Source organism: Semicossyphus pulcher, unplaced genomic scaffold (assembly GCF_022749685.1).
Source record: "Semicossyphus pulcher isolate SPU_LCO1_2020_fin unplaced genomic scaffold, fSemPul1.0.p SCAF_14, whole genome shotgun sequence".
NCBI lineage: Eukaryota > Metazoa > Chordata > Actinopteri > Labriformes > Labridae > Semicossyphus > Semicossyphus pulcher.
The window spans coordinates 12,825,646-12,840,498 of record NW_027211648.1 but is presented as its reverse complement, the minus strand read 5'-3'; the positions used below and the strand labels follow the sequence as shown (position 1 = coordinate 12,840,498).

Genomic DNA, 14,853 nt, shown 5'->3' with positions numbered 1-14,853 from the left:
CTTTTCTATAAAACTTTTAAATGTTTGATTATAATGTTGTAGAAGCAGAATTTGCTAGATTTATAAATATACTCAAATTACAGTTAATTATTACAATGATTGCAGCTTTAAGCCAACTCATTGTCACATCAAAGGAAACAATCCCTTTTCTCCAGTGCAATCCATAATCCATAGTGGGAGTGTTGGTGGTGGTGATGTGGGGGACGGGAGGGCTGGTAAAGGTGGGAGGGGTTGACACAGAGATGTACAGGACAGGGCACCCTCATGCTTGCTCCATAAACCTCACCACATTTTGCTGCCGCAGCTGCTGTGGCGCACACGGGGAGCGGAGAGGGTGCGCTCTTTTTCTGGGGAGACTATGAGGAGTCTGGCAAGAGCGTCTTCTTCACACTGACCAGCGATCACTGAGCCCGCTTCTCTTCAGGATAAAAAAAACCCGGAATGTTGTCACTCTTTCTGTCAGCAAGGTCGGTTTCCAGAGAACAGTGAAGACGCCGCTCATTTACCATGAGCTGTTTGGATGTTATGTACCCAGCCTATGGACATTACGCACCGTACGCACCGACTGCTCCTGCTTTTATCAACAGCTTACAGGTAAGAAGTGAGCAAATATATCAGTGTTACCGTGATATTTTTTTTCTCATTTGCATTTTTAGCGGAGTGATGGGGTTTAACTGGAAGGTAGCTGTTTGGCTAGTTCGTGCGGCTTGTGCGTAAAAGCAAATAACCGGTGGGGAAAAAATCGTTAAAGGAGTTTTTATTTGTTTGTGAAGTCATAGTTCGTTTAATTTAATGAGACGTTTATAAAATCTATATGTGCAATTGCTGTTTTCTTTTTCCTAACACGCGCATAAGTCGTCCTGCACCCGCAAAACTCACGTCTTGACGCACGCACGCCGGCTCGCTCGCGCGCACACACACATGCCAGCGCTGCCACACACAAAGAAAAACATTATGTCAAAATGTCTCTTAGACAGCTCGAGAACTGTCCTACGCAACACCTGTCATAACCCTCTCCCTCCCCCTCCTCCTCCCCCTCCCTCTCCTTCCCCTCTGACCCCCCCTAACAGGCTCCCACAGGTCTGAGCAGAACTTCTCCTCACTGCCGGGATTTTATGGAAACTCCCAGGGGTCCCGAGGGGATGTCTGGGGGCCCAGGCGCTGGAGGATCAACTTCCTCCTCATCTTCAACGTCCAGCTCTGCTTCTTCTTCTTCCTCTTACACGCCTGCGACTTTGAGGCCAGAGGAGGGCCCCAAGGAGAAGCAGGAGGCCCCTGAGGCAGAGTACCTGACTTCTCGCTGCGTACTCTTCACGTACTACCAGGGAGACATCAGCAGCGTGGTGGACGAGCACTTCTCAAGGGCCCTGAGCTCCTACATGGATGGAGAGGGCAAACGGCGGGCACCAGACCAACAGGGAACAGGTATACTGCATTTATACAAATAAAAGTTCACACCGTGGAAGCGTACACTAAGCTTTGGTTGGTTCTGTCCTCCCCTACACCCCTGCAGCTTCATAGTCTTTTTATGGTAGCTCAGGTTCAACAGTTGTCTCTGTGGTGTCTTGTGTTTTGAGGCCACACAGGGTGAGCTGACAGTTCTGCGGAGCACAGCACACAGCCAGACAGGTGATGCGATCAGGTGACATGACTGAGGAGCTGCTTGTTGGGGCTGTTGTCCCTGGAGAGGTCAGGGCGTAGGGTTCAGAGGTCGCGAAGGTCAGGAGCTGTTAGGAGTCAGAGGGGGACTTCTTTGACTGTGGTTGGAGGAAAGCCTGAGAAAACACGCGCACAGTGTATTGGTAGTTTATTTTTTAGGTTATGGGATGAAAAATCAGGAATCCAAAAATGATCAGAGGCAGCTTCTGATTACCAGGCTTGAATTTTTGGCATCTTATGCGGCATTTTTTGGCACCTTGTCGCTGCAGAAACTGTTTGGATTCACAACCTGTTGTGCGTCTGAATTAAGCTGTCCTACAAGCAAAATAGAAGTGCTTATATTCCAGAATTATGACCCTGAAAGCTTCAAATAATGACACCAAAATCTCTTTCTAGCGGCAATCAGAGGATGTCCCTTGGATATCCATGTAGGGCCTCTTGCCTCTACTCTCCCCCTCTCTGCTGTCGCTGTTAGCGTCTTTCCTAGTTCAGCCGGACGTCTTCATTTCGACACTAACACAAGCTTCCTGCCTCACAACAGATGCTATGTTTATACATGGCCGTAAGCGCACAGCCTCGCCGGCGTATCCCCTTCAAACGTCTCCGCGGCTCTCCCTCCAGCTCCTGCCCCACAATGGCCGCTCAGTCACTCAGTCACCCGCCCGCCTGCCTGTCAGATTTATATACGTATGCTGCGGTCTGTGTGATAGGGGGGCAGAGGGAAACACTAGCTCTCAGGGTGTCGCATGGTGTCTCTTTTCAGAGGAATATCTAAATATAAAAGTATACTGCTAAAAACATATAATGGCCGGCTGACATTCTGTCAAGGGCGAGGAGGGGGGGGGGGAGCAGAGAAAACAACAGGTGGGGGTGCAGGAGACAGAAGAGAGGGGTGGCGGGTGCAAGCACAGGGCCAGAGCTGCATGACTGTGTGTGTGTGCGTGTGTGTGCAGGAGAGGGTTGTGAGACTCTCAGAAGTGCTGGGCTGACATGAGAGTGAGAGATGTCACCACAGTGAAGATTTAAGACTCGGTGGGCCTTGGGCTCCCTCCAGGTCAGAGCGTCTGCCTTATATAGAATTCTGGGATATAGGGACGTCTCTCGTTCTACCTTTCTCTCTGTCCCTCTCTCTATCTCTCCCTCTGTCCACCAGAACGTGGTTGTGTTTATTTCTGTGTCTTGTTTGGGGCGAGGGTTGTGTGTGACAGCATGATCCAATGGGGAAGATATCTGGGCCAGAGGGTGTAGCAGTCATGTGAGTGACATCGACGTTTTAGCACGGGTTGCTGCAGCCTTTCCATTTGTCTCTATAAATCAAGTGCATCACTACGCAGTTGTGCAACGGTTCGTGCCTCGGGCCTAAATTTAATCGTTGTTTATCCTCCTTCCTCCCTCTCTCCTTAGATACGCCGTCGCCCAGCAGCCGGCGGAGCTTCCCTCCATCCTTCTGGGACAGTAACTACACCTCGCCTCAGAGCCGCTCCCACTGCGAGACAAGTGCGCCCTCCTATTCCATGGACCCGTACGCATCAGGGCTGCATCCGGGTCTGCCGCATCCACACGCTCACCCTCACCCGCACGCTCATCCTCACTCCCACCCTCACCCACCAGAGAGCTGGGGGTACCCTCAGGCCCAAGCCTACGGGCCCCCGCGGCCTCTCCACGAACTGTACTCACCGTCGGCGTTGGAGCCCCACTATGGGCCCCTGCTGATGCCCACTGTGAGGCCCCCTCACCTCCCCACCCTGCAGAGCCACTACGAAGTGAGCAAGCTGGAGTCCGCTGCCTCCTGGCCCGGCCTGCTGCAGCCGGGGGACGTGGGCCAGACGCTGGCGCTCAACATGGATGCAGGTACCCACTGAACCGAGTCAGGCTTTTGCAAATACTGTGTGGGCAATAAAAATGGTACTTTATTTAGAATTCTTAAATATTAAAACCTAACCTTTTAAGTTAATGCTATAAAAAATATGGCACTCACAAATAAAGTAGTCTTTTTAAAATTATGGAGTAAATATTTGACGTAGTGACGTGCAAACACCTATCAACTTTCTACATCCATCCATCCATTATCTGTACCGCTTATCCCGTTCAGGGTCATAGCTGGGCTGCAGCCTATCCCTGGTCTGATCGCTAGGCGATCACAGGGCTGACACACAGAATCACACAGCCTTTCACGCTCACACCTACGGGCAATCTTAGAGTCACCAATGAAACTAACGAGCATGTCTTTGGGCCGCGGGAGGAAGCCGGAGTACCATGAGAACTCCACACAGAAAGGCCCCGAATGTCCGTACCTGGATTGAACCAGGAACCTTCTAGAAGTGACGACTGTAGCACCGTGCAACCGTCCTAATTACACATACAGTATATGCAATAAAACATATAAATATGCAACAATTCATCTTCAATACATGTATGTGTAAAGTTTTTAATATAATGAAGCCATACAAGCTAGCTTTCTGTGCTAATAGTTGCTCTTAACATGTGACTGAAGGTCATGTTAATCTTGAGTATTAATGTACTTAGACTGTAAATCTCAAAGATTTTGTTTTATTGGGCACTATCTAACATCATTATACAATTCTAATGGGAAGCACACTTCCCAATTTAACCAGACGTCTACGGTTGGCTCCCTTTGTCACGGTTGTAACTCTTGATTTTCCTCGCTGACGGTCGCTTTCCTTTTTAGACTGTTTGCCTTCATCTGAGCGTCTAATTTGTTTCTTTTTCTTTGGATTTTCTCTTATTTTTGAAGTTGTATCTGCAGTCATCCATCTTTTCTTTGTTTGTTCAGCCATAGTAGATTACTGTTTACTCGTCACGCTCGCAGAGACCGGAAAAGCAGCCGCTTAGACACCCAGTCTGTAATACTGCAAATGCAAAGGCTTTCATCAGTGGGCCATAAGCTCAGTCACCATTGTGCTACCTCATTTGGCAAGGTGACTTAACAGATATTTATTTACATGAAAATCTTTGAGATTATCACTTTAATAAGAAGCAGAGTCTTCTGTCTTGTGACAGCCAGTGACAGAAAACACACGCACTGACACACACACTCTTGCACACACATCACCATCAACTTCCAGCCTCTGTAGCAAACACACGCACAGATGCACACACTTGCTTTTTGAATACCCTTAACCCTACACACACACACACAACACATCATAATACCCGCAGAGGCTCTTTCCCCTCCTCTAAATCAGGATGTTTGGCTAAACTAGCCTCCATGACAACCTGTGTTCTGTTGTTCTCCGTTGTCCTCATCATTGTTCCCTTGTCTTTTTTTCTCTCCTCAGGCCTCCAGCAGCACAAGAAAGGCAAGGAGCTGTACTGGTTCTAACGAGCCCTTCAGTCACATTGACCAGCCATTACCAGATCCAATTAGTCCCTGGACCTGCTCCGCTATTGAAGCAGCGTGTCTCTTTATCCCCGTCACACACACACACACACACACACACAGCCTCCATCCGCATCCATCCACCCCCTGCTCTGTTACACGGCACTCCCCCTGCCAGCACACAGCCTCGCTCCAGGTCGACGTGTGTGCACCATGGAGATAAAGCAGAGAGAGGGGCCTGCCTCTCTCTCTTTTCGCCTCCCTCTCCTCCGCTGCCTTGGCGAGGTGCGACAGCAGTGACCTGTTTGGACTGAGAAAGACGGGATCACGACAGACTTTAGCAGAGGACGGGGAGATAGAGGGATGAATAGAGGGACAGTGGCGAGCAGGGATTCCCTCCAACGTCCCTGGTTATCTCTGCCTCATGCTCTTTGATGGTGCAGTCATCATCCACACGCAGAGATAAACAGGATTCTGGTGGTTTATTCTCTGTGACTGTCACCTTTTTTTTTGTTGTTATTATATAATTTGTTCTCTGAAATAAAGTGTTCTATTTATTGGTGTGTATGTGCATTTCTAAAATGTTTGGTTAGGCCAGTGTTCAGTGTTTTCTAAAGACGGACGAAGCGGAGATTTTGAGGGTCACTTCTCAAAGACATATCAAACATGTGCTCGGTTCAACAAGTATTTCTTTGCTCTGAACAGACTCAAAGATTGTGTTATTCTCTCAATTTGATGTTCCAGTTTTTTGTTCTGTATTTTTCTGTCATTCTTTGATGTTTTAATTGGACTTTTTTTGGGGGACTTTTTCGTGTGCCATTTCTCATTTTTGTGCCCAAGAAGATTGTGATGTCAATAAATATTTTTATGGTAACTTATCCCATCTCTCACATGTTTACTCTTCATCATGTTACGTAGCATCTGAGCTACTCCTGATTTAAGCTACACTGTAAGACAGAAGAATACTGTGCTTATATTCTAGCCGCCGTGTGAACCCTCAGGACAGTAGCGCACGGCCAGATATGATCAAGATTACGCTCAGCGGCGCGTCTCACTCAAAAGGCCTTCCATTTGAATTCCTGCGCGCATTCACACTTTGTCACCTATAAAGTGGGAACGACTGGTGAATGCCAGCAATGCGTAACCGGAGAAGAGGCCGGCCATCCCAGCTATGCACCAAATGTTGCCGTGTTATTGATCCGATAATCAGATTATGTGCTAAGGTATGCCAGTCTGGGCCACTGTCACAATTTAGCGGCTGTTATGCGTGACCCCCCCCGGCAGAGAGAGCAGCCAACTATGTGATTGGCTCTAAGCTGAGGAAACATGTAGAGTAATGAAATTAGACGAGTTTACCGGGGATAGCGTTCCGAACGGTTCGCCGTGCCAAGCATCTTACGGCCTTTTCACACTGGTATTGTCGCTGCGCCGGAGGGTTTCCTTTGCACACCGGATCTCCTTCAGTTAGTCTGCACAGATATTGTCACATTATATCACATATATGTCAATAGACCAAGGTTATCGCCATATTCTAATAGTTCATATAAGGCGGAACTCACTTTAACACAACTGTAGTAAGCATGGATATGATAGATAGACATACATTCAGCTTGTTACATTGTCAGAAGAAGCACTATAGACGCATTTTTTTACTCCCATACATTTAATGTGTCTGAGCTGAAGGCCGTGATACTGTAAACCTTGGGAAATGCTGCCCTCTTCTGGTAGATGTATAACACTGCAAATGCCAGCTGGGAAATGAAAGAGGATGTCCTGAACCGACTCCGAAAAGAGCAGTAGTGACAAAAGTGACGCGTGCAGAGTTTCTGCAAAGTGTAAGAGCAATGAAGTGTAAGCACAGGAGAAATGGTTTTAAGGCAGTCTGGTATAAAACATACAGTATAAAGTAATATCTTTATATTCTGAGCTCCTTCACCCCCCAAACATGTATTGCCATAGAACCTAAATAGTGATTAGTTGATTAACCTTACCTACAGGCCTAAAGGGGCTCCTCCATCCCTACACCCCAATCCCGGAGTCTGCGGTCCTCAGATACAGGCCTGCTCTCCATCCCTCACTTTCGCCTCTGACGTGTTGTGGGCCGAGCCTTCAGTGTTGCGGCCCCGGCCCTCTCTGCCTCCTTAGATCTCGCAACGCCGCCTACCTGGACATTTTCAAAAACACCCTGAAAACCCATCTGTTCACCACGGCCTTTGGACTATAATTCACCACCTTCCCCTGCTTATTTGTTTGCTTGTTTTGTTCTGTTGTCTGTTTGTTATTTACTCTGTAAAGCGGCCTTGGGTCCCATGAAAGATACGATATAAGTTATTATTATTATTATTATTAATAAGAGATAAGAGAATCAAAAGAACATTAAGTGACAACTATACTGATAATCGATTAATGTTTCAGTAGTTCACCTATAAGTTACAGCTTGTTCCTGCTTCTTAAATGAGCGCTTTAAGTTATCCATGTAAGGTGAAGACCTTATGTAACCTCGCTCCATAGAGAACAATTCCAGGTGTGTTTATAATTTCTGCACAATTCATACACAAAACAACTAAACAGAGAATTAATCCCCATTTGCAGTCTTAATTAACAGTTATGCTCTGCATTTATCAGTGTTGTAAGGTGAGATATATCAGTAGCTGCTAAGATCTGCTGAGCGAGTTGAGCCTAATTCATCCATCATGATTGGACTTACAGCCTTGATAGAAAGATATTGATCTTCTACATATCAGCTGTGTAAAAAAAAAAAAAGATTTAGTTTAAGCTGTAAGTGCTTTATAGTTTTTAGTTGACTTTTAGTCAGTGGCAAGTTTTAGAGAAGTCACAATCACAAGTTCTTTAGTTCAGAGATGAAGCGCAGTTAAACGGTAACACATTTCTATATCATTGTTTTAAGTAGTAAAAGAGATTCGGATCGGCGAAATCAAATGGACACATCTGAACATTAGTACAGGAACGGGGTTACTTTAAGTGAGTGTGTGAATTCCTCTCGCAACCACAGCCAGCGCAGATAGCTTGTGTTTGCTTCAAACACTGTAACCACGCCTCATCAGATTACTGTAAGTGAGGCTTCAGACATGCTGCTGCCGGCTGACTGGGAGAAGGAGAAACAAATATGTAAAGATTATGAGTAAAAATAACAATCACGAGAGCTGTGTTTCATTTGGTTTCTGACCAAACGTGGTCTATAAAAACCCCTCTGTGTTTCCCTGAAGAAAGGGAAGTGATGGTTATTATTAGTCCTCCGCTGTGGAGCCATCATTTACAGTAAGACAAACCCTAAGTTGATCATATTCATCATGGGAGATGGTGTGTGTCACATGACCTGTGACTGGTCATGTGACCCAGGAAGCAGAATTAACAGAGCATAACAAGGAATGAAAACAATATAAGAATTATTACATTTGCACATTTACTATATTTTTAAATCTTGTATTTGCGTTTGTTGATCATAAATTTTAATCAATTTAACATCATCATTTTTTTATTGTTATTCCATCTTCACTGTAAACTGTGAACTACTCTCTAATCATTTTATAACCTGAAGATCAACCTGTTTACAGACTGTATAAGGCAGTAAAGCAATTACATAAAAAGCTTAATTTCCAGATCTGTAACCAAACTGCCATGGCCGTCATGGGACAAGTAAATAATCATGGCACGCAACCAAAACATGTGGTGCACGGTGTGGAGGAGGAGGTGGAAATCACAGAGTCAGAAGTTTTTTTCCTGTGCTGTAAGTTTCTGTTTTGCCTGTGAAAATTTGAACACACACAGTCTTTTAAATGAAGGTGTGCACACCGTATTTAAAAACACGCTCTACTTCAGCTCCCTCTCAAGCCCACACACACCTTGATCTATGAACTGATGTACTTTTCCGACCGCGTTCCTGTTGTGCTGACTCATGACCCGGTCGTGTCACTTGACTCTCATTGTAAATGTTTATTGTACGAAAGGCACATCAGAAACTTTATGTCTGTATAAAGGTGCACTTGGCTTCTGATTTTTCACAACCTGCTTACTCACTGTCTTACACATAAAATCACAGTTATGATAAAGTGATGTAAAGGAGCACACTGACATTCAGCTGTGTGACTATGTGGTTTAAAATACAGAATGACTTACTTACGGTGTGACTCTTGAGTTCAGTGAACTCCAGAGAAGCTAACAGACCTGCTGGTCAACTGAAAGGTGGAAAATAACTACATTATATATTATTGTACAGTGTGCTGCACAGATTTGAGGTACTTAACATGATTACATGACCCCAAAATAAAAGCACCGTCTGGGCCCCTCCTCACGTTTCAGATGTCATTGTTAATAGTTAAACCAGGAAGCGTTTACCATATACACTTCTCTTATGGTTGTATTCAAATCCCTCATGCTAAAAGAGGTAAGTCATATAATATTATGCATGACTCCCCAGATTTATCTTGAAGCTGTCCGACCCCTACAGGCCCCGTACATATAATGTAAATATATACTTCCTCGCCTTCGACCTACCACATCGGCAAAATGCTTCTTACACATTGGTTAGCCCTTTCTGTGTGGAGTTTGCATGTTCTCCCCGTGCATTTGTTGGTTCCCTCCGGGTACGCCGGCTTCCTCCCGCAGTTTGTTAGCTGCATTGGTGACTCTAAATTGTGAGTGTGAGTGTGAGTGTGAAAGGTTGTCTGCCTCTTTGTGTCAGCCCTGTGATTGACTGGTGGTCAGTCCAAGGTGTAACCCCGCCTCTCGCCCAATGACAGCTGGGATGGGCTCCAGCCCCCCGGGACACTGAACAGGATAAGCCGTATATATAATGGATGGATGGCTGTCACAGAGGTCTCTTCTCTGTAAGACGAGTGCTGCAGATTACACTTTAAGGTGATATTTAAAGTATCATTCGGTATAATGTCTGCAATTTTAGGAAAGAATATTTATCCAGGAGTATTTGAATCCACTGAGTATTTTTTCCACCTTATTGTTATCACTTTTGTCTGTTTTTGCCTTTTTATAAGCGGCTCATGTTAAAGGGCCAGTTCGCCGATTTCCGAACCTCAGTGGTGTCATGCTATGATGGGGAGCTAATGCCATCATGGTAGGTAAAAATACAGTGTCGCTCTGTGGCTTTGGAGGACGCTATCCACTTCTCCAACGGGCCCTGGAAAACCTCCGCCAGACAGTCATCTGGCGGAGGCCAGGGAGCGTGCTAAACTGTACCTCCTCAATCTAGGACGCCCGCCTCGTCATGTCTCGTTCAAACTCGTCAGGTTTGAAATGTAGACTGCAGACCTGAAGATTTTTTAGACGATCCACCGGTATATTCTCGTCTAATTTCGGATTCTGTATCGCTCTGAGCCATTGCAGTGAAACAGTAGTATTTCACTCCAGCGTCTCTCGCTGGGCCGTTCCTTTCAGAGGGAGGGGTGCAATGCTTGCTGGGTGTTGTAGGAATGTAGAATGGGCGAAACCACGAGCTGTTTGTACAACTTCCTCCACAGCTATGATGCCAATTTCAAATATTATCGCTTCGGTCGATTACAGAGAACACCAGCTTTGACTGACTTTTTCCAGTTGGCGGATTGCTCCTTTAAGCTATACATCATGATGTTCCAGTGTTAGCTGGCATATCATTTGCACTTTGTGTACAGGAAGTAACCCAGACGTACAAACACATCTAAATGGGCACAAACAGGCAGAGACATGAGATGAGGTGATCAAGTTTAATGACGTCTGTAAACTTTTAGCTTAGCTCTCAGGTTTTTCTCACTTCATAGCTTCTTTATGGTTTTTAGTGTTGCCATCAGGGCACGAAGGCCTTGTGACAGACATACAAACAAAGGCAGAGAGAGTCAGACAATAATTACATCAGTGAATGCAGTCTTAAAATGTGCTGATAGGAAAATAAAAAATAATTTTTAAGATGAAAAATGTTCAAAAAAATGTTCATTTTCATGAGTGAGTAATAAAGTATTTCCCAGCGTTGGTTTCTGTCGTTTGTGTTTTTGTTTCTTAATGTTTGCACTCGTGTTCCCGACAACGTCAGAAAGGTAACATTTGAAGTCGAACTGAAAACAGGATGTGTGCACTGAAAGGAAGTCTTGAACGACAGTCAATGGAAACTCTTATGACTCAAAAGTCAACAATTTCAAATGGAGAAAAAAATGTGTCTCCCAAATTTCTCAGACAGTTTTTAGGAGCTATGTTCAGAGTATTTCAGGGAATATGTGCAATTTGACTTCTCTAGTTAAATCAAAGAGTCAAAAAAATACTTCTTCAGAGTTTTTTTTTTAATCAGGTGCTTCAAATACAAGCGGATCCTTCGTGGAAATCAAACTTTGTTTTGAGCTGGTGTTGGTGAAAGTGCCACCCATGCATCGAGAAATTATGACGGCTACTGTTGCTACCTACACATTTCCATGGTGTCATTTAATTCCAGATGAAACAAGTGGTTGACTGTGTACACACATCTCATGCATACTTGTCTATTTTACTTTGTTTTTATCCCCAGAGGAATCCCCTCAAATATGTGACTGTAATCATGAGTTTCTTCCTGATGTCACTCTGAGGAGTACCTCCTCATGTCCAAAATTTCTTTAGAAATTCATGACCGTGCTGCTTCTTGTTTTGCTGACATATTGTTCCCAGAAGAACGGCATCATGAGAACTTCTCATAATGAATAACCCCTCCTCCCCTTCCCCATTTCAATGATTGACTCTCTCTCCCCTTCTCTCTCTCTTGCTCTCTTTACGAGCTGCTGACATCCACCTGACTGGACATACTGCAGGTCATAACTGCAGTCTGCTATATAAGTACGCTTCTCTGACAGCCCTGCATCACCCACAGGTGCTTATACCTCAGACCTCACCACAAACACACACCGACAAAGGTAAGCAGCTACAACACACACACAACAACACAATCCTTCCGCTTCTGCAGGTGCAAACACGCAAACAGAGTCTGAGAAAGATAAGACGGAGTTTAAGATGAAAGAGTTTCAAAGAATCGGGGGAATAGATCTGATTCAGTACTTGCGTGCATGCCACATTGTTTGTGAAGCAAAGTTGAAGTGAAAGAGATCTGTGTGGTTTCCTGCAAGTCACAAGAGATGTGTGTGCTCTTTCTGTGTGTGTGTGTAAGTCAGGATGAAGCTGCTGCTGGTTGTTGCTGCCGTTCTGGCCGTGGCCAGCTGTGCCAGAGTCTCTCTGGAGGACCTGGAGTTCCACGCCTGGAAACTCAAATACGGTGAGAAAATCTTTTTAGACTGCTTCTTTTTTTGTCAAATACAGTGGATAGAGATTGGTTTCTTGTGAAGATGCTGCCTGTGTGGCCTGATTTGGACAACATGCATGTTAAGGTCTTCAGGGATTTGTTCAGATCTTTCTGTCCAACACTTTGTTAGCAAATACAGCTCGATCTATTCATTTGAAAAGGATTTAATTGAAACTTCTTTTAGCGGTCCTTTTACTCTCCTGTCTTTCTGATAAATTCCTTCTCTGATTTGCAGGAAGGTCCTACAACTCTCCAGTAGAGGAGACCCACCGCAAGGAAATCTGGCTCAGCAACCGCAGAGTGGTCCTGGTGCACAACATCATGGCCGACCAGGGCATCAAGTCCTACCGCCTGGGCATGACCTACTTTGCTGACATGGTACGAACAAATCGCCTTTCATCATCTTACTTTAAACTTCCACCATTTTCCGTGTCAGCTTGGAGGTTTCCAATGATTGACCCTCTGAACGTGCTCCCTCGTCACAGGAAAACGAGGAGTACAAACGCCTGATTTCCCAGGGCTGCTTGGGCAAATTCAACTCCTCTGAGCCTCGCCATGGCGCCACCTTTTTCCGTCTGCCTGAATTGAGTGACCTGCCCAACACCGTTGACTGGAGGGACAAGGGATACGTCACCGACATCAAGGATCAGAAGCAGTGCGGCTCCTGCTGGGCCTTCAGTGCAGTAAGCAGGACTATAACATGTTATCCTCTGTCTTTGACTTCACACGTCTGTTTTCTGGTTTCTAATGAATATACGTCTCTTTCAGACTGGCTCTCTGGAGGGTCAGAACTTCAGGAAGACAGGAAAGCTGGTGTCTCTGAGCGAGCAGCAGCTGGTTGACTGCTCCGGCGACTATGGTAACATGGGCTGCGATGGAGGTCTGATGGACCAGGCCTTCCAGTACATCCAGGCCAATGGAGGCATTGACACCGAGGACTCTTATCCTTATGAAGCTGAAGTTAGTATTGCTTCGTAAAAATATGTCACTATAATGCTAAAAGCAGAGTTAAAATGCAAAACAACTCATTCAAACAGTGTAAAGGATGATGGGCCTAAATGTAGGAGATGCATAACACTGCCATCTTGTGGACAAAACACTGAAACACACTTCTCCCAGTCCATCTCTCAAACTCTATTGTCTCCCTTTTAGGATGGTCAGTGCCGTTTCAACCCTGCCAACATTGGCGCCAAATGCTCAGGCTACGTCGATGTGAAACAAGGTGATGAGGGTGCCCTGAAGGAGGCTGTGGCCACCATCGGGCCTGTGTCTGTGGGCATTGATGCTTCCAACATGTCCTTCCAGCTCTACGAATCAGGTAAACAGAACATCCTCTTAATAAGCTAGATGAGACAGGAAACACTTCCTTTTGCAACTGTCTGATTTGCTTTTGTGTCTGCAGGTGTGTACGATGAGCCAGACTGCAGCAGCTCAGAGCTGGATCACGGAGTCCTGGCTGTGGGCTACGGCTCTGACGGCGGAAAGGACTACTGGCTGGTGAAGAACAGGTAAAAGAAGAGTCTTAAATTATGTTGCTCTCATGCCAACACTCAGTCACTTGTGCAACGATGGATACAGAAAGCTAAGTTGCTGTTTTCACAGACAGCAGTAGTGAGGCGTCTTATTTATAGCTGCCACAATGAAGTGAAACTCATTCAGGATGTTGCACACTACCCATTTTTCACCCTTCTATTACCATTATGTCTGCTGTGATCATTATGTCTCTACATGCTAATGCCCTGTTTGTGACTCTGTTTTACATATAGCAGCTAAATGTTGCTCATAATGTGTGTGTTTCTGTAGCTGGGGCCTGGGCTGGGGACAGAAGGGATACATCATGATGACCAGGAACAAAAGCAACCAGTGTGGTATTGCTACTGCAGCCAGCTACCCTCTGGTCTGAGCAGGTGAGATCAAACCCCAAATCCAACCTTTATTCCCTAATAACCAGATGCTATTTTGAATTCTGCTGTGTGTACAAGCTGCAGTTTATTGTCAAACTCATGTTCATTTTTTATTGGATTTTCAGGTCCAAGACTTCCTTCAATAAGGAGGAGAACAGTGATGCATAATTTACTTTAATTTCATAAAGAAGCCGAGTTAAGGAACAAAATGTCTCTGTACGTTTGGAGGGTGCAGCGTCCGTCTGCGCCCTGGTGCACTTTGAATAAAATCACTTTTTTATGAAGATTGTAAATAAATGTAAAGAAATAAAACCTTTAACATTAAATTAACATTAATGTGTTGTGATTTGTTGCTTGTTTGTGGTCTACCATTATATTACTAACACTCAGTGGTTTTCAGTGTTAGAGGCCATTGTCCTTCTGTTGGTCAGTCCACTACTAATGTCCACACCTGAATATAAACAGCTATTAGAGGGGTAGCTGTAAAATGTTGGTACATTCATGGTCCAGATAGAATGGAGCCTAATGACTGTGGCTGTACTGCCACTGTAGTTGAGACATTGGTTTGCCATGAAACTGTATTAGCATAAAAATGTAGGCTACAGGGTGAGCATGGGATGCTAAAATGGTTATTTTTTACAACAAGTTAGTCAAAGTCAGATATCAACTTAAACGGTGACAAG

The 14,853-nt window shown here is 45.1% G+C and overlaps 2 protein-coding genes across 3 annotated transcripts; both read left to right on the top strand.

Moving 5' to 3' along the window:
* The first annotated feature begins 260 nt into the window (after positions 1-260).
* On the top strand, positions 261-5,843 carry vgll2b (vestigial-like family member 2b). Its single transcript, XM_069662258.1, has 4 exons — positions 261-594; positions 1,071-1,425; positions 3,064-3,510; positions 4,959-5,843. Exons 1-4 carry the CDS (start codon positions 508-510, stop codon positions 5,000-5,002), a joined length of 933 nt encoding a protein of 310 aa, XP_069518359.1. The 5' UTR covers positions 261-507; the 3' UTR covers positions 5,003-5,843.
* Positions 5,844-11,783: 5,940 nt separating this feature from the next.
* ctsl.1 (cathepsin L.1) lies at positions 11,784-14,422 on the top strand. 2 transcript variants are annotated; one of them, XM_069662515.1, is made up of 9 exons: positions 11,784-11,883; positions 12,139-12,239; positions 12,502-12,644; positions 12,752-12,949; positions 13,035-13,226; positions 13,419-13,584; positions 13,669-13,774; positions 14,070-14,173; positions 14,296-14,422. In XM_069662515.1, the coding sequence occupies exons 2-8, from the start codon at positions 12,140-12,142 to the stop codon at positions 14,167-14,169; spliced, it is 1,005 nt and encodes a 334-aa protein (XP_069518616.1). In that variant the 5' UTR covers positions 11,784-11,883; position 12,139; the 3' UTR covers positions 14,170-14,173; positions 14,296-14,422. The 2 variants fall into 2 exon arrangements, with proteins under 2 accessions (XP_069518616.1, XP_069518618.1); XM_069662517.1 differs by lacking the exon at positions 11,784-11,883 and having other exon boundaries at positions 12,059-12,239.
* The last annotated feature ends 431 nt before the right edge of the window (positions 14,423-14,853 follow it).